This window comes from Dipteris shenzhenensis, chromosome 1 (genome assembly GCF_047967505.1).
Source record: "Dipteris shenzhenensis isolate YYH24624 ecotype China chromosome 1, Dip_SZ_1.0, whole genome shotgun sequence".
NCBI lineage: Eukaryota > Viridiplantae > Streptophyta > Polypodiopsida > Gleicheniales > Dipteridaceae > Dipteris > Dipteris shenzhenensis.
This window is the reverse complement of record NC_141596.1, coordinates 47038014-47058304: the sequence shown is the minus strand read 5'-3', so window position 1 is coordinate 47058304 and position 20291 is coordinate 47038014. Positions and strand designations below refer to the sequence as shown.

The window sequence follows — 20291 nt, the reverse complement described above, 5'->3', positions numbered from 1 at the left end:
TTTTCTTTCTTGATAAAAAATTCGACAAGGCATAACTCTCAATCCAGAAAGAATTTGCATGTGCTCCAAAAAGGAAAAATAACTGATTTTTCAAGCTCTATGAGCCTGTCAACTTAGGTTTTCTATATGCAATTAGACACTTCTAGATTTGAAAGTTTCTTCAAGTGGTAAGACCTTTGCAATGGCAATACACACCCCAACTGTTGAGAAGTTTACTAGGGAAAAATTTCGTACATGGTCTACACAAATGAGGTCTCTCTTGATGCATTAAAAGCTTTGGAAGATTGTAAAAGAAGACATATCCACTGCACAAAATGATGCCTGGAAGGAAAAAGATAAAGCAACACCATCACTCATTGGTTTGCACTTGGGTCCAAACATAATTCATCATATACTAGACTCCAAGGCTCATGCCAAAGATGCATGGGATGAGTTGAACATAGTGTTTGGTCCAAAAACTAAGAAATTCATCTTAAGATTGAATTCTATGGTTTGCACATGAGCTTTAATGAATCCATGGCACAATTTGTCAAAAAAATCAAAAGCATTATGACCCAACTAGAAGGCATAAATGCAAAAGTAGGGGAAAAAGATGCACTTGCAATTCTCCTTAAAAGCATGCCTATAGAGTACCGCTCACTGACAACCACTTTGAGCCAAGAAAAAAGGCAAAGGTAAGTGAGTAGATTACCTTACAATTGAAAAGCTAAAAAATGCCACTTTTGAGTGTAGGAAAAGTTTTGATGAAGGAACATGTGGGGCGAAACATCGGCTATCTAAAACTCTAAAGGACTAAAAATACTATATCCAAAAAATCATGCATCAAATGCATGTGTTGTATGGCTTCCATCAAAGATCCACACATGCACACAATGTAGGTTTTCTATGTCTCCCCTTAAAGATTCACACATCTAGGTCTACTACCAAAATAGCTCATTGTTTTATTCACATATGGTCTCAAATCTTAAGGGAAACATGGGTTGTTCACAACTTTGAATTGAACTAGGGTAGAAATGGACTAAAGGGTGCTTTCTAGACTAAAATATTGTCAGATGCATAAATAATTAAACTTGAGTTTCACAAAAAAGTTATAGTATGTCTTTTTCCTACTGTAATTTTGCCTTTTATATTATGTGCCTATAGCATATGGTTTGGAAGTTAAGATATTTGAAAAATGAGAAACATTTGATGTAAATACATATATATGAAAGCATGTAACTTTTTTAAAAAAAGAAGAGAGACAGATTGATAAAAGTTACTGATTGAGTGATAGTAAGATTAATGACTTGTGTGCACTTAATATGATCAAGTTTGATGCTGTTATGATGAGTTGATAAACGTTACATTTTCCTCATAGAAAAAGTCTCATATAGGAAACATAATGCTACTTCATGCATCATATTGAATATAAATACTCGCACTAGATTAACATAATGCTATTACTTGCATCATATTGTATATAAACACTCTTACTAGATCAATAAAAGATTAAAACAATTTGTTTGGTCCTATATTCTTGTATGTTTGTGTCATTCTTTCCATGGTCCAATTCAAACCACTACATGCAAAATACTTGTACATAGTGACAAGTTTGGGAGCATGCAAGGGAAACAAAAATAAAAAAGGGGGAGCACATATGTGACATGTCCAATTGGTTGTATAACACAACTTCTCATATGTAGTGTCCAATTCAACTCATAGTAAAATGTACAAGAGGAGCAAAAAAAATCCAAGCTTTTCAAATTTTAGATTTATGGAAGGCATATAATTATTGACCCAAAAATTCACACTAGGGGTATATAAAATAGATAAAAAGGGGTTACAAAGGGATTTAAAAAATACCTTTCAAATGCACATTGTATAAATGGCATTGTATAAATGGCTTACATAAAGTGGACCCCTCAAGGCTGATGGAGGTTGATGAAGCTTCTAAGATCATTCCTAGTATGCTAATCATGCAACCCAAAATACCGATTTCTTATGCTCTCAAGGATTTGAAGTCCTTCTTCAGGCGTCACATGGTATTCCTTCTAGCATGGTGTTTTTTTTCAATTGACTAGAAAATGTATTCTTCCAAGTCTGGCTTTGAATCCCAACCATCCACTACTCATTCATGTCTAAACTATTGATAAAAGCCACTTTTTGCAAGTCCTTTGTATTTGAATTTTAGCATAGTTTAAGAATAATGGACAGAGTCTTCTAATATGCCTTCTCTTTTGAATTAACTTTTTCATATTTGCAAAAAATGAAATAGATCTATGTGATTGGCACATGCAAGATATCAATTTCTTGAGTTGCAATACAAATATTGACTATTGACATTTAGGTAATATGTTAGCCTCTTTTTCACTCACAAGACTTAGTCACGATCCTACTCAATGCTAATCTTCTCGATGTTCTCAATCTCAATGCCCAAGGAAGGGCCCATTCCCTCGGATTATAATTCTTTGAGTTAGGAAGTGCCCTGCCTCCCCACCCATACTATGTGTGGTTATCATAATTGTATTACATACTATTATAGAAATATTTTTAGTTTTCTTGCCCTAGATATACTTGCTTCAATCTAAATTCTTACAACATTGATGCATGCTCTTAATGCGATGGTGGAAGATTCAGAATGAACAATAGTAGAGAAGTTGAATGCAAGATCGAAGGACGACAAATGTCACAATATTATATAGATTACAACTAAGGATGAATTATGAGCTCTTGTGCACATAGACTTATATTCATGGATTTGTTGGGATGTAATTCCCAAAATAACATACAATGCATTAATTTTGGACTCTTTAATGTCCAAATTCTTTTTCATAAGTACTTTTAGACAAAATTTTATTTAAAAATCACTACTGAAAAAACAAATTAAAACAAAAAAGTAAGCCAAATTTGAGAATTTTTAAAAGCAATTAAAATTAAAATTATGAAATTTAATGTAGCATCTTACATAGATTGGTGCACAGTCCCTTGATACATTTTGGTACTTAAATTTCTATTCAAAAAGACTACTTTATGAAAATATCCTTCCCAAACCAAAAGTTTACTTTTTGGCACCACCCTTTTGTAAAAAAACTTTATGTACTTACACTATCACTTTGTACTAATAATGCAAAAACATAATTCTTACATTACTCTATATTGCAAAAATCCTAGTATAAATTTTTATTTTTAAGAATCCTTATTTAAAAGTTTAACTTTTCCTTACAGTTTAAATAAATAAAAATAATTTAAATCCATGGATAAACTATATATATATAAGCATACAAACATACATACATACATATGTAGGTACGTACGTATGCACATGCAACGTACGCACGTGCATGCATGTGTACAGATGTACATACACACACGTGCATGGACACGTGTGCACACACACGCACACACATAGTTAAAAGGTCCATGCATGATATTAATTTACCATGAGATCCGTCTAAAATCTCCAAGACTAAATAATGGTGTTAATAAACACCTTCCAGAGTTTTGGAACTCTAAAATCTCTAAGACTTAATAACGGTGCCAATAATGGTATAACCTCAAAGAGCTTTATAATGGTGCCAATACCTTGTAATAGTTACAAAGGCTTTTAAAGATGTTTTTGCACTGAGTGAAGCACACACCTTCAAATGACGCATCTTGATGGAGGGGGAAAGAGAGAGAAAGAAGGAAAAAGGAGGGGAAGGTGGAGAGAGATAGAATGGAGATAGAGAGGGGGAAGGCTTCGGGAAGGAAAGAAGGTAAGGGGAAAAGAGAGAGAGAGAGAGAGAGACAGAGAGACAGAGAGGGGGGGGGGACCGGGGGGAGAGGGAGGCGAGGGGAGGGGAGAGGGAAGGGGAGAGGGAAGGGAGGGTCTCACACTATCCCAGCATCATTTGTTTTTGCACAACCCATTGCATTGCCATGGGGAAGGAAAGAAGGGAAGGGGAAGAGAGAGGCGAGGGAGGGACACAGAGAGAGAGAGAGAGAGAGAGAGAGAGAGAGAGAGAGAGAGAGAGAGAGATACAGAGAAGGGGGGGGGAAGGGAGAGGGAGAGGGAAGGGGAGAGGGAGAGGATAGGGAACAGGGGATAGGGTAGCTCTCACACTACTACCGACAACAAGAAATTAAAGAAAAGGAAGGGAGAGAGAGAGAGAGAGAGAGAGAGAGAGAGAGAGAGCAAGGGACGGGGACGAGGGAGAGGGGAGGGGAGGGGAGAGGGAAGGGGAGAGGGAAGGGAGGATCTCACACTATCCCAGCATCATTTGTTTTTGCATAACCCATTGCATTGCCATGGGGAAGGAAAGAAGGGAAGGGGAAGAGAGAGGCGAGGGAGGGACACATGGAGAGAGAGAGAGAGAGAGAGAGAGAGAGAGAGAGAGAGAGAGAGAGAGATACAGAGAAGGGGGGGGAAAGGGAGAGGGAGAGGGAAGGGGAGAGGGAGAGGATAGGGAACAGGGGATAGGGTAGCTCTCGTACTACTACCGACAACAAGAAATTAAAGAAAAGGAAGGGAGATAGAGAGAGAGAGAGAGAGAGAGAGAGAGGGGGGGGGCGGGGGACGGGGACGAGGGAGAGGGGAGGGGAGGGGAGAGGGAAGGGGAGAGGGAGCGGAGAGGGAAGGGAGGGTCTCACACTGTCGCGACATCTTTTTTTTTGCACAGCCCATTGCGTTACCATGGGGAATGAAAGAAGGGAAGGGGAAGAGAGAGGCGAAGAGAGAGAGAGAGAGAGAGAGAGAGAGAGAGAGAGAGAGAGAGAGAGAGAGAGAGAGAGAAGGGGGGGGAGGGGAGAGGAGAGGGAACAGGGGGTAGGGTAGCTCTGGGACTTCTGCCAGCAACAAGAAATTAAAGAAAAGGAAGGGAGAGAGAGAGAGAGAGAGAGAGAGAGAGAGAGAGAGATGTGTTGTGATTCACCTTCTTGGCTTGCAAGATTGCAAACATAATTGACATATTAACAAAATGTAAATATTAATTACTTTGAGTATCACTAAATATATATGACTTTGTGTGTAGATAAGAGATCTTAATCAAAATTTTAGTTCGATGTGTGAAAATGTGATGAGCTGATGAAATCAAGGATTTGAATCCTACATGGAATATGGCCATGAAGAGTTGTTATCTAAGTGATATTGAGCCAATGGGTCAATGATCTACATGCTTACAAAGCATTGTTTTATGGACTCTACATGTTCAATAGTGGTTAGCTTAGAAGGGAACCATTTGGATATCCATCTCAATCTAAAGGGTAAATGAAGGACAAAATTTTAGGAGACCTTGCTAGAAAACAACTACCCTATTTACAGAAATAAATACTGGAGAGACAGAGAGAGGCAATGCTAAAAAATATATTTGGCCCAACCAAACGCTTGAAACTTTCTTAAAATTTTCCAAATTTTGAGATTTATAAATAAAACCTTAACTTTTATTTCTCGAAATTAAAGATAGCCAACTTTGAGACGGAGTGAAACGGGTCTCTAACCGTCCTAGAAGGGTCATGCTACTTGTAGTACAAAGACTGCTTACGATAGAGAGGAGAGGAGCACACAAAATGCAAAACGATGCTAGGAAGCGAAGCATGAGAAGTTAAGGGAGAAGCATGTCGTGGAGGAAGCTTTGGAATTGTTTATGCGATGAGCCTCCGGGGGGAACGATGGCCCGTGTGACGACATCTCGAAGGTGGAGGGCGTTGTTTCTAAGGAGGGTGCCTTCGGGGCCATCCTCGTCCATGAGCACGCAAACCATCCGTGCGATCTCCTCCCGGCTCACAAGCGCAAGGCCGTTGCTCGTCGTTATCGCCATCCCCACCCTCATCACCTCCACCAGCAGCTTGCTGTTCAATCCCTGATCCCCCAACATCGGCCAGCACAGTCTCGGCAACCCCGCGCACACACTCTCCAGCGTCGAATTCCACCCGCAATGCGTCATGAAACCCCCCGTCGCCCTGTGCGCCAGCACCCTCCTCTGCGGCGCCCACCCCCTAACCACCACCCCCCTGCCCTTCGTCCTCTCCTCGAATCCTTCTGGCAGCACAGTCTTCACACCTCCCTCCACGTCCTGGGTCGTGGGTATCCTTACTACCCACATGAAGCGATGCTGGCTCGCCTCTAGCCCCATCGCCAGCTCCCGCATCTGCTCCGCAGCCATGCTTGCAATGGTTCCGAATGCTACGTACAGAACTGACGAGTCCGGTTGCTTGTCCAGCCACTCCAAGCACTCTCGATCGGATTCGTTGACTTTTCCTTTGTCGGAACCAGTTTTGGTGTCGAATGGCAGAAGTGGCCCGATGGCTCTGATATCCAGCGCTTTTGCACCTCGTTTCAGACTTTCGATAGTTTCCTGCTCCAGCTCATAGATCGTGTTTATCAGCACCCCTGTTGCATCACTAAGAGACGATCCAAGTCGGATCATAAACTCGAACGAGCACACTGGGTTTGGGTCCCATGCCACCTCAGGAAGCTCCGAGGCGTGAAGGGGCGGAAAGCCCGGTAAATGGAACAGATCGGATGAAGCAGAAACGTCAGTAGCAGAGCGAAGCGGAAGTCGACCTTGAGAGGCGAAGTCTGGAATATGGGCTATGAAAGAGAGAAACATAGCAGACATAGGGAAGAAGATATACGCAGGAATGCTGTACTTCTTGGCCAACCGACCAATCCACCATAGCCCACTGTCGTAGATGATACTAAGATGCCCTGCGTTGGTTTTTGACTTGACCAGAAACTCCTCGAACACTTTCGCCATCTTTTCAGTCGCGTCTATCACACCTCTAAGCTGCTTTTCACTATCGCTGCTGCTCTTCTCCGGGGGTAATCCATCTGGCAATCCAACCAGGCGAATCGGGACGTCCTCTTGCGTTTGCACATGTGAAATGTAATGCTCAGTGCAGACGAAGGTGATAGAGAGCCCAGCAGAGGCCAGTTTATGGGACAAATCCAAGGCAGCGTTGATGTGCCCCTGAGCCGGGAATGCACAAACGATCATGTGCTAAAACTCACCCATGAGATCTTGCGATATGAATGAGCTGAGAGCTTGAAACACGAGCAAATTTGGAGCGTGGAGCAGCTTTCGATATAGGGTGCGGTCTTTATCTTTTCGGAATCGAAAATTATAAATAAGATTCTTTGCTTGCAAAGTCATCAATTTTGGAATATTTATCGGTATTAAATAAAGTTCAATATTTATTGGTCAATTTGCATTTTGGAATCCAATTTTAATGAATAAAGTTCACGTGCTAGCAAACTCATGAATTTTACACTATTTATTGGTATTGGAAATTCAAATCCACTTTTTAAAATAAGTTCACACGGTGAAACCTCATCCCTACATATGAAAGTGGCATCTCTTGTTGGTACAAGTGAATGTGCATGTGCACTTCTTGTGCATCCTTAAAGAATATTGGTACAAGACGAGGGAAGTCACTCTACATGACATGCATCCAAGGCTAAATCTTTTATCTGTGAACATTGTATGACTAAAAAATACAATTTTCTATATAAACATGAAACTTTGTTTAAAAAACATTTTCATTAACAGTGCTCTGTAAACATATAGTCACATTTTTTCTATGTGACTCTGTAAACATATAGTCACATTTTTTCTATGTGACTGTCCCAAGATACAAGTGAATGCGTATATGCAACTCATGCATTCTCAAAGAATATTACAAGTGAAGGTACAAAGTGTAAGGTAGAGGGGCATATTGTTGTGCATTTAATTTTTGAAAACATGAGGGCTAACATGAGGGGCTTAAAATTCTTAGAATGATGAGGGATGTATGAGTTGCATTTACCCTTGGTAGACTCGGTGTTTAAATGCATGACCGCAAGGTGCAAGTAGAGGTGTCTTTATCCTTGTAGAGGGAACACCTAGGGTGGTCGAAGTACATGTGCAATCAATAGAGAAAGTACATGGGCATATACTCAACAAATTTCGATTGAATACGATCATGTAGGCCTTTTCTAAGTTTATTTCTTGCAAGTTTACTAGCGTTTGAATGACTATAGGAGTACCATTACATATTAGGGGCTTTACCATTTAGCATAGTTAAATAACAAAGGAAACCCATGACATCCAACCTTGGGAGAGGCAAAGAAGAACCACATGTAGTGAGAAAATTAAATGGAGAGATTGTAGAGCTATAGAGATAGAAAATTAGAGAGCACAAAGGTGATATTGCATGATAATTGTGGTGATGAGGGAGTGTGCCTTCATATGAGCATGCAAGGCTTTTTATGTTAATATTAATTCCTTGAAAAAATCTTTTAAATCCTATTCAAGAAAGATAAATTAATTCGTACAAAAATTCTTAATCGGTCAAAGAAGACATGAAACGTGCTAACTTCCACACAGGACTTTACAAATGTGTTGAGGGACACATACCCTATCGGTTTCAAATCCTATGTGTGAGATTCCTAGAGTAAACTGTCCCTTTACAAATGTGTTGAGGGACACGGACCCTATTAATATTGAAGCCTATATGCGAGATTCCTATCTAGTAAGGTGTCCCCTTACAAATGCCTTGAGGGACACGAATCCTGTTGGTATCGAAGCCTATGTGTGAGATTCTAGAGTAATGTATCCCTCACTAGAGACTTGTGGGTGAAGAGTCCTTGTCCCACTTATGCAAGTGGACACTTGCCCAAGTGTAGCAAGTCGTAGATTAGGTTCGTGTGTGAGGTAGATGTCTAATAACCTCAAGAGTCAATTGTCATGTCTGAGAGAAGGCTACTCAAGCCTACAATTAAAAGAGACTTAATATGCATTTCATTAATTTTGGGCCAGTGCATTCTCCAAATTTGTTTTAAAAGTACTTTGTATAAAACCTAGGAAAAAAATCCACTCTTCAAAAAACAAATTAAAACAAAAAAGTAAAGCTAGTTTTTTAAGTTTTTAAAAGCAAATGAAACTAAGGTTATGAAATAGATGCGACATCTTATGGAGAAAGTTTCATATCCTCTTCATCAAAGAAATTATAACCATTAAGTACTATAAGGCCATTAGATATTACTCTTACTTAAATCTCTCTCTAAGAAACTTAAAGGAGCATCATGTGGCATTGAAACTTAAAAAGAGGATTATGAGATACTTGGATATAATTAAAAGAATTAAAAATGTCCATAAGTAGACATTTAATATAATGAAAAATAGCATGAGGCATTAATTAAAGAAACATGAGATGTTTAACAAAAGTTGAAAACATATCATGACACATATAACATAATGAAACATGTTTAATATGATAAAGCTTTGTATAATTATAAAAGTCCATTATGAGAGATTTAATATAATTATATGCATAGAAACCATTTAATACAACTTAAAAAAGCACATCATGAGACATTTGTACCATTTTAAAAAATTATGTGGACTAAACATCATGAGAACATTCTCCTTGTGCATTTAGACATTTAATATAATTAAAAAACAACATCTTCACACATTTTGTATAATTGAACTTAGAGGACATGAAGTAATCGTCACAAAAACAATATGGAATATAGCTTGGTAGTTACATCCAATGTGTTTTTGTTGAAAGAAAATTCAGCTCTCGACTAAGGCCATTGGTGACGTGCTCCACAAGGCTAAATTGTCTATGGAGTAGACTCCTTTTGATGCATTGTATGGATGTTGTAATGCTTTGGGTGTAGACTGGATCTCTACTTTCTCTAGAGGCTATGATGCATCATGCTTTGAGTATACACTGAATCTCCTCTACTTGACTTGCACACTTCTTCCCAATCATAGCCATTAGTCCTTGAATGGTTTGAGCCATAAGTGTGTGTAGATCCATCTCTATATATGCTAGCATTGAGGGATGTGCATTCAATTCAAAATTTCAATTGAGGAGCAGCATGCAGTTGTAGCACTCTCCAGCCAGAGCTATGCCCATCCTTTTGCTCCGCTACCTTGTATCTTTTGAACTCTATTATCTCTAATAAATTACCTTCGTATTGTGTGACTCTACCCAGATAGCAAATATGAACTTTGTTTCCAACCTGCAATCCCATAACATATAATAGAATTGAATTTGTGCATTATATACCATACATGTCATTGAAGTAACAACACATTAAGAGTACACTTACGCTAACACTGTGCCTTGATAGCGTGTAATTGCAATGAAAAGGGTTGGCTTGAAATCCTGCAAGATCAACAAACTCCAATGTGAACTACAAGATCAACAAACTGATCCAATGTGAGCTACATGACCAATTACGCACAATTATTATTTAACACAACCCTCCCAATGCAAGAGTAAAAATAAGGTTGCAATGCTACCTACGGCTCATAATATGCCATGAGGATAACTCCCAAGTCCTCCAAATTTAGAGGTTGCAACTAGGTACAAACATCCATTATGGACTTTTCTTCTGTACCAAATGGATAATATGGAGGTTGCTATCGCATGATAATCTTATATCAAACGACTTTCCATTTTCTCCAGTGAAGTGAGATTACCAAAAAGCAAGAAACCCCAAATTAGCGAGCAAGACTACCAATGCAGCGAGATTACCAAAAAGCAAGCGGAGAAAAGAGAGTAACCCCAAATTAGCGAGCGAGCAGAGAAAAGCAAGCAACCCCAAATTAGTGAGCGAAAGTGGGTTGTAGTTAGCAAAAACCTTTATTTCTTAATCCTCACAAGCTCAACACAAGGACTAGTATTTGATACACATTTTCTCAAGCCAAATATAAGCAATCATAAAGAAAATTTTGAAATAGGTGTTTAAACTCGAAGTTGTAATTTTTTTTTAAATTTGTGCCGTTAAGATGTTCAAAATGATATCACAAAAAATGGACTAGCCAAAACTACAGAGCAAACTCATGGTTGTTGATTACATACTAGTAACATAAGTATCAAGTTTTTTAAAGTCCTTAAGAGCATTACTATCACCAATAAGACTAGGATCTTATGGGTTTTAGGTATCTAAAGAGCTATATGGAAAAATACATATAAATGCTAGAAGAAGCTACAACTCAAATTCTTTCACCTTGGAATCATGCACCAAACATGGTGCATGTGATTGACTGAATACAAAGAAGAGTGATAAATTTCACAAATCAATAATTTTAAACCTAAACCCATCCAAAGAAGGAGAATCGGTTATCTTGGCTCCCTATGTGGGTCATTGTTTGCTTGGATGTAGCCATTTTTGGTGAGGTTCAGGGACTTTTCTGTATATGGGTATCTTACATGACCTACTTATGCATTGCTTAACGGAATTCAGAAAACTTTACGGAATTCAGAAAACTTTGTCTTCAAGTTGTAGTACCCATTCCAAATTTGAACATGAGAGCAAAAATTATGGAATAAGGATTTGGAATGAGACTGTTAAAGCATTACAAGTGCTATGTTGCATGTGAAGCATGCATCCTGAAGACTATAGGATATAGCAATTTATTCAAAAACATCAAAATTTTATTCTATACATACATGCAACCAAGTAATCATTCTAAAGTACACTATATGAGCTTCTCCTCAACCCAAGGACACACCTAAATGAGATCATTATGCATGGGTTAATGGGCCTCCAATGTTGTGCTAAAGTGATGCATACCCATTTGAGGGCACACTCCATAACTTTCTTTTGATTTGTTTGAAAATTTGGAATCCAAACTATTGGGACTAGTGCATGGTGGTCTTAAAACATTGATAGTTGTTGGTATTGTTATCTAGATTCACCCTAAAATGGAAGAAGTTGGAAAAGTGCAATTTGTGAATGTGCAAATACATTTTAATAAATCCAACACTATTTACAATTTTAAATTGTTTCTTTTTCCATGCACTTGCTTGCTATATGGCTCATAAGCATGCCAAAGTTCATTGCATTTAATAATACACAGCATCAAACTCGATAGTGTGGCCTTTGGCCTATTTGTGTTTTGAAGCATTTTAGGCCACATTGCACTTGTTTGGGATATCCAATTCTGCTAACATATATCGTCGGAGGGGGAAAAATCGGCGGCTGAAAATTTTCTACTCCCACAAATTTTGAATTTTCACACCTCTCACCCATCAAATCTTGGAAGATTAAGTACCTGCAACCTCCCCCGCCCTGCAAATGCCTTGCAACCCGCACGCACCTTGACGTGACCTTGCACGGACTTTGGTTTGCCATTGTCTTCTTTCGGGTAAGCTGTCTTCTATTCTTTGCTCGCCTCACCAGCTAGCTTCTCTGGGTCTATTCTGGACCGATCATGGCCATGGCGTCAATGGCAACATGCAGCTCGCCATGGCTTGCAAGAGAAGTAGACAGAGGCTGTGAGACAGGAAAGCCGAAAAACTAGGTCGAGGCATAAGGAACAGAGTGTGGGTCGAGGAAAGCATTGGCACAGTATCAAATCGGCAACGGAAGACACTTTTGCAACATCTGCGAAGGGAGAAACAATGAGAACAAAGAAGACTCCTTGCAAAGCAACAGCAAGAAGTGGTTGCAGATGCACACATTCGATCATTGCCATCGGAGCAAAGAACATGAGCTGTGGTGTCACGATTGGTGGGAGCATTCGAGGCAGCAACATCAGGTCATTCAAGTGATTACCAATCTCGAGTCTTCACAAGCTTTAGCATGCACCCTAAAGTTCATAGAGTAACAACCCTAACAACACCTCGAGAGATGCACGCCCAAGAGGCAATGCTCTCTAACCTGAGAAATGGCCTATAGAAAGTGAAAGAGGTGCACAGCTTAGATCAACTAGCTACAAAGAGGGCAACATTAGGTATGTTGGTGTCCCCTAAAATAAAGGAGAAATGGGTTGGGGCAATTCCTTCCAAATTATAGGGTAGTACTATTATCCCATCCAAACCATGGGTATAAGTCGGCACATCCTACTATGGGAGGATGTGTGTGTGTGTGTGTGTTTTGACCTATCAAACATCTATCCTACTATACTACTAGAATATCAAAGTAAATCAATTTCAAACATCTACTATTGCCCTTTTCAAACAACTAGTGAGAGTAGTCAGTTAATAACCAACCTCTCAGTACCACATAAGCGAGAATAATCCATATCATAGCATTCCTCTTAACAAGGTGTCAAAGTGGGAGTCAATTATTATACTCACATATATGTCAGTACATTGCAAAGAGTACAATGATACTGATGAATAGTCTCCAATAGAGAGTTCAATTACATTTAGCAATACTTGAAGAAAATCTGATGTAGAGTGCTCCTTGAAGTTGCCAACACCGTGTCTACATGCCTTAGATTTTCTAATGCAAACCTGATGGAGAGGTATGCTGACTCACCTGCATCCATCCGCGAACATAGCACGTTAGAACATGCACACTATGAATTATGGGACTGCAGGCTTCAATGCCAGCACACAGTTGTTATCCGTGTCACTCAATCTAGATTAGCATAATCAAATCTTGGCATTATACTATTTAATAGTAATCAGAGGTGGCAATTAAAGATATGAATAAATGCATATAAAATGTTAGTGAAATCTAATTAATAAGTGGGAATCTCAAGTAAACCATAAGTTTGGGTATTCCAGCCAAGTCCAAGGGAATTCCCAAGGTCAATAAATCCAAATATAACCTCAATATACTTATACCTTTCCTCGATCTCCTATTGGCACTTTCCAATTATCAATATCACAATTACATTTATGCACACATCAAAATGTGATAAGGTCCTTGAGAATGTCAATATTGAGGACAGACTCCATGCTACATGGCTTTTTCACCATTTCATATCTAAGATCATGCTAAAATCTTGACTTCTATTGATAATTACACCATGAATGTTTCTTAATTCAATAGATAGGAGATCTCTCCATAATATAACTAATAATATAAAAGAATACTTTGATGGTAATTCTCTCCCCAGTCACATTAGGAGAAGTTCTCAAGAAATGCAACCCCATGTAAAAAACACTACTGGTGGTAAGTTACCGACTCATGACAAATGATGGCCTTTTCCATTTATCAAAGTATAAAGTGTAAAGTGTAACATATCAAAGTATAAAGTGTAAAGTGTAACCCAATACCATCCTAAGGGTAAAATATTACCCATGTGCTCTAAGTACATAAAGATGGTTGTGTCAGGACCCTGCTACTATAATGCAATTCAAGTCACCAATCAACCAAGCATTAGGGATCTTTAAATAAACCAAGGACTAATCCAATCCAATGATCATAGAATATAGTAATAAAATTTCAAACAATAGATAGCAAAAAAGGTAGAAGGATACTCCCTTAGTGATAGAAATATCAACCAAGGACTCTCCCATGGTACAAGGTTTTACTCCAAGCCATGCCATGAATGGGCTATAATGAATTTGCCTGAAAAATTAGAGATATTCCCTTGGCACAAAGTTGTTTGATCCAAGGAAAATTCTAAGAGATAAATTACGAGCAAACATAATATTTAAAGCAGACCCTTCCACTAAATCCAAAGGGAGTACCTTAATTATCCCATGTAACAAAAGTATTCCCATGAACAACAAATAATTATCAGAGGTCCCATCCAATTCAAGTCCTTTTTCCTTTCTTCCTAAGGGTACTTAAAATAATATAGACAATAATTTATTAAAAAATCATCCATCCATGCCACATGTAATATCTTTTCCTATAAATCTCATAGATGGAGTGGGGACCATAATGCCAATAATCCATCGATTTTGTATCAATTCCATATCTCATATGGACATAAGCTCACAATGGAAGTCGATAAGCTTGGATATAGCATTCCAGATGGTGTATCGATTGTTGGTCTGTCCATAGGTGAGACAAAGTCTAGTGCAGCAAGTGGCTCGCGTCTAGAGACTGGGACATAGAGTTTTTTCCTTCTCTTATTTCTTCATGATATTTACACAGGGAATACTACTAATTACTGCACCATGGTAGCCAGCATCTATCGTCATTTGTCAGTGCAATATAATAGTGTATGGTATGAATATATCATCATGTAAAGTGGGAAATCGATCACAAGTAAGCAATGGAGGTAGTGTATTATAACCGGATCCTGCATTGGCCATCAATCTAGCTCTACTGGTCATTAATCTGCATGAAAATTGGCTACTCTCAATGAAACCAAAAATTACACAGAGTTTGTGAGCGCTAAGCTTGACGAATGTAGCTCTATGTACCGGTCAAAGCCTCTGTGGGGATCCTTAGCACATATATGAAGCTTGCTAGCTCCTGTACTCATACTGCAATTGTCCCAGTATTATAGTGCCTGGGCTACTGGGGCAAAATTGCTCAGGAAAAGCAATGAGAAGTGTAAGGCTAGGCCTCTATTATCCATGGAGATCCCATGATCAGAGTCATGGATTAAAGCTACGCAAGCTAAAATGCTTTTGAACAAAGCTACGCTGTCATTTGCGCTGTCGTTCTAGAGTGTGAAAACTCTAGCTAATCATGCAACCTCTACTGTGTACAGGCCTCTCTGGGAACCATGAACGTCCATGAGAACTCACTTGTAAAAATCAACGTGGTGGGAGACAATACCATACCAAATCATAAAAAGGTATAAATGAGAAGATAAATCACGCGACACCAAAGCTGATGAGCTAGTGACCATTCTCGTTGGGTTGACTTGACGAAACTCGTGAGCTAGAAGAGATACAACATATGCAGTATAAACTATGCTAAGTCCACACTCGTGTTAAATTTGTGAGATCAGAAGAAATACAAGGCAGAAATAGTCAGGAATGCAGTGGAATCACAGTGGACTGCTTCGGTGAAAAACTGTGGGTTGTGATTCATGAGAGGAGTTGTCTTTCACAACCAATGGGACTCAAAATAGTGAGCCCGTCAAACTTGGCTACAGAGTAGTAAGAACTCAAAATACTTAGTAGAAGAAGAGCTTCAAGTGGCGACTTACCTTAGGTAGCTCCACTGCTCCAGTTCTCAACATCTTCGGTTGCTCTAGCTAGTATGTTGCCATGTGATACGACTCACAGTAGAGTATATAGTCATCTTTCTTTTGATGCTCTTTTTCACATAATAGAAGGGCTAGAAAAGCTGCCGGACTCAAACTTTGGGCTGCAAGTGTGTTCACTACAAGAGATTCTGGAGTTTTGCAATTATTGTGGGCTTTGCACACTCCCCAATGTTGGAAGGGAAGGGAAGATGTACTTCCCAAGAAAGTCAATTCACCCAAGTTTTCCTGCAAGTCATTAAGCTATTGGATAGTGAGCTACCTCCGTATGATATGTGGAGATGCCACATTTTTCAATAATCTCCAATAGGGTTACTTACCCTATGTAGAGCACTTATAATTAAAGGGTGTGCCTTTCCAATAAGGTTACTTGTGGTGTGTGTTTCCCACCACCATTCTCCTTATTGGTCCTACTCATTTATGATTCCTATTTGTGACTTCTTAATGTACCAGTAGTCAGGCATGTGATAACCATGTCCACTAGCCCATATCCGTCAATCACCTTACGGGGGGAAAAACATTCCATGTTCATCTAAGTAACTATTTCTCATGATCACTCCATGGAGTCATTGCTTCAACTAAGGTCTTCTATGGCACGACCATCAAAGTGTTATAGTTAGAAGGTGGTAACCATTTTGTGTCCAACCGAAGAATTTGCAACAATGCGTAACTCATTGTCCCCCAATCCGTAATATTTTCGAGGAACTTCAAGTCCTATAGTAACACGTAATAATCACGGTCATGTCATAAAGTTGGAGATTTCAATCAAGTCCAAGAGGGTCGTCTCCCATACCAATGTGGGGAGCCATAGTACATCTGTCATGTAGACCCAACATGCACACCCTAGGATCACAGGGGTCCCCAAGGGGAGGAGTGTATGTATGTTTATCAAATGTCAATAATAATATCAAGGGTCACCAAAACGTTGATCAAGTGCCAATGGTCCTCAAGGGAAGTCTAAGTGGGTGTCAATTTACAGACACATCCCTAGACTGCAAGGATCCCCTAGGGGAAGTGTGTGTGTGTGTGTGAAAGTAAGAAGCATGGCCACTAAAAATCAATACACATGGTTGAAACATACAGACCAGTCACCTTTAGGCTCTACACATATAAGTGGATGTTGACCTTGTCCAAATGTATTGGGCAAGTCATACCAAGAAAAATGAAACGGAGTCAGAATAGCAACTTCTTAAGCCCAAGCATGAAGTTGGGATTCGGAGATAATTTCACCCATGAAATATATGCATAAGCCTAAGTGCTGGGATTCTCACAACGAGTGAAGAATAGAACCATAGATAAATCATGGTGAAGTGTGGAGGATTATTCATGACGAAGGGAGTCAAGCTGCAAGGATGAAGAAGGGAAGCTGAAATATTCTTGTTTTACAGTCTTCTCATGGCTGAGCTAAAGAAAACTACCGTTTTGCTTCATCTAAGAAGAGACAGTTGGAGATGTAAATTGAAAAGGATAAATTCTTGACAATGCAAATCACGAATCGTTGTTGCAGCGGAGGTAAGGGCTCTAATGATCTACCACCATGACTGAGCCAACAACCCCAAGTTTGCTCTATGTTGCAGTGCACAGAAGACCCGAGGCGTCCGATAGAAAGGAACGATCTATTAATTGTGAAAAAATACAAGACAAAGAGTCAGCTATCTGTGAGGCACTGAAAAAGGGCAAGTTGTCCTATGGCCCAAGCCTTGCAAAAATGTTCATGCCTCTCGGCAATTGTCTTGGAACCCTCCAAATCTAATCCCCACATGGCACAAAAGGTATGGATAATAGCATACCATATGTTGATGAAATTAGTTGTAGTGCAAACTTGTTGCCCGCCATAAGTAAGATGCATCTTGCCGCCCAAATGTTTCAAGGATTGATGTTGGCCACTGTTCCCAAATGTTGTCCTGTGGCGACAACTTTGGATGCTATTGGAAGGTTGCATTTGAGTCTTGGATGTCATTGCTTGGGGCTCTCCACATTCACTAGATATGTTTGAGAGATCATGTGGATGGAGAAGTTGTGCTGCCCTTCCAGCAACGCTATGTCAAATCCTGTTGAATCCGCCTCATCCGTGCAATAATCTTGAAGTAGCACTGTTAGATCCCCCCTAGGCTGCAGCCTGGCATCCCAATAGGTAGTGTGATATACTCTTCATTTTCCCATAGGCTACAAGAGGGAAAAACTTAGGGGCAATGGTAGGAAAAGGGAGGAGGTGGCAAAACAAGAAATGGGCCGAGGATAGCTAGAAAAAGAATTGAGGCCCACGAATGGGCTGGACATATCTTAAGTAGGAAAGGAGCTGATTGGATATATTTGTATGATGGGATATATTCTAGTCTTAGAAAGGTATACATAAGCAGGAAAGGAGCTAAGGCAAGCAAGAAGTGAGTGGAAGAAGACGGCCGGTGAGGTAGCACGGAGGGGATGGTTCACTGAGGGTTGTCTTTGAAACATAACTAGCCCTAATTGTGGCTAAGTCGTTCAGCCTGGTTAGAGAGTCCTCGACTAGTTCTTCTAAACCCTAGAGCAGGAATGAGTATTTCAAGATAGTAGGGTAGATCCTTGCCATTAGAGTAGGGGGCACAATGTTTGCAAAAAGTACAATGCTGAAGTTTGTATATTCCTCTCTTGAGAGGGAACTTTTGTATTTGAGGAACTTATGTGTACAAATCATATGATCATAATATAAACCCCAAAAAAAAATTCCCAAAAAAAAAAAAAGTATCGGAAGGTATATGATCCCTAAAACCAATGGTTGTCTCTGGAATGTGGTGAATCTGTCCTCGCCCAAAGTGCTTGCTCAAAAGGTTCCAAGTGCTTCTTCAAGGGTGAGACATGGAATGGATTATGAATTATGGAAAATGGAGGCAGTTCCAACTGGTAAGCCACTTCACCAACTCTCCTTAACATTTTATAAGGGCCATAATATCTATGTGCTAGCGTGGTATTAGTGTTTCCCTTCAGAGAAGCAGATCTATACTTATGGAGCTTGGAAAACACATAACTCCCTCCTCAAAACAGAGTTCTCTTCAATTTTGATCTGCATAGAGTTTCATATAGGCTTGGTCCTTAATCATATTATCTTTGCATTACTTAATAAAGCAATCATGTGGGCCAGATCATCCTTTGCTTGTTGGTTGGCCATTGCACTATCAACAACCGTGTTGGTTGGTCGTTTTGTGTTCCTCCTGTTTTTTCACAATTTATTGTCATTAGATTTGTGAGGGCTTGGTCTCCAATCACCATAGTGAGAGTGCTCTCAACGGAAGCAGAACGGAAGAGGGAGAGAGAGAAACAAAGAGTCACACAAGTTTTTGGTGGGTGTAGAACACCCTAATCTTCTTTTTCATTCATTTATATATGTGTTTGAGTATTGTACATAACCAAGGTAAAGGCACAGTGACCTTTAATCCCCACAACCTCCCACTTAAAGGACAATGTGCCTGCAAGGGAGAACAACTAGTGAGCATACTATCCAATGCCCATCAATACATGACAATACTCAAACCGCTAACTAGGTAGACTCTTCGTCAGCATATTTGCAGGGTTATCATCTGTATGAACCATGGCAAGCTCTATGTGCTTGTCCTCAAGTACCTCCCTAATTAAATGGTACCTGACCTCAATGTGTGTGGTATTTGCATGAAAGACCGGATTCCGTGCTAGTTGAATAGCACTCATGGAATCACTATGCAATGTCGATACACCTGTATGAATCCCCAAATCTCCCACTAGCCGATCAAGCCATATAGCCTCCTTACAACCCTCTGTGGCTGCAACATACTCAGCCTCTATGGTAGACAAAGCAATGCACTTCTGTGCGTGAGACATCCACGACATTGCACCACCTGCAAAGGTGAACACATAACTAGAAGTGGATCTCCTACTATCCATATGCCCTGTATAGTCTGAATCTGTGTACCCAAGTACACACATGTCTCCTCTACCAAAGAAAATGCACATCTCCTTGGTACCCTTCATGTACCTCATGATGCACTTAACTGCCTCCCAATGCCTCTTTCCTGGATTAGCCATATACCGGCTAACAACTCCCATTGCAAATGCAATGTCTGGTCTACTAGCTATCATGGCATACATAAGACTCCCAACCGCTGATGCATAAGGAACCTTGGCCATCATGGCCCTCTCCTCATCTGATTTGGGACTATCTGTATGACTCAGTTTCACATATGGAGGCAATGGAGTACTCACTACGTTCCCCCCCTCCATATTGAAACGCTGCAATACTTTTGTAATATACTCCTTCTATGAAAGCCAAAGGAGTTTCCTACTCCGATCACGCGTGATGCGCATACCAAGAATATGACCTGCAAGTCCCAAATCCTTCATATCAAAGGCCTCATGCAACTTGGCCTTTAATTCTTGCTAGCCAATAGCATATCATCCACATATAGTGCCAAGAGTATCAGG

At 39.8% G+C, this 20291-nt stretch overlaps 2 protein-coding genes across 2 annotated transcripts in view; both read right to left on the bottom strand.

The window, feature by feature from the left end:
* The window catches only part of LOC147905943 (ATPase GET3B-like), a 221915-nt gene that overhangs the window by 80190 nt on the left and 121434 nt on the right, over positions 1–20291 (bottom strand). The window lies entirely within an intron of this gene.
* LOC147905944 (UDP-glycosyltransferase 72B1-like) lies at positions 5559–6953 on the bottom strand. The gene has a single exon (XM_087380431.1). It carries the CDS (start codon positions 6951–6953, stop codon positions 5559–5561), a length of 1395 nt encoding a protein of 464 aa, XP_087236557.1.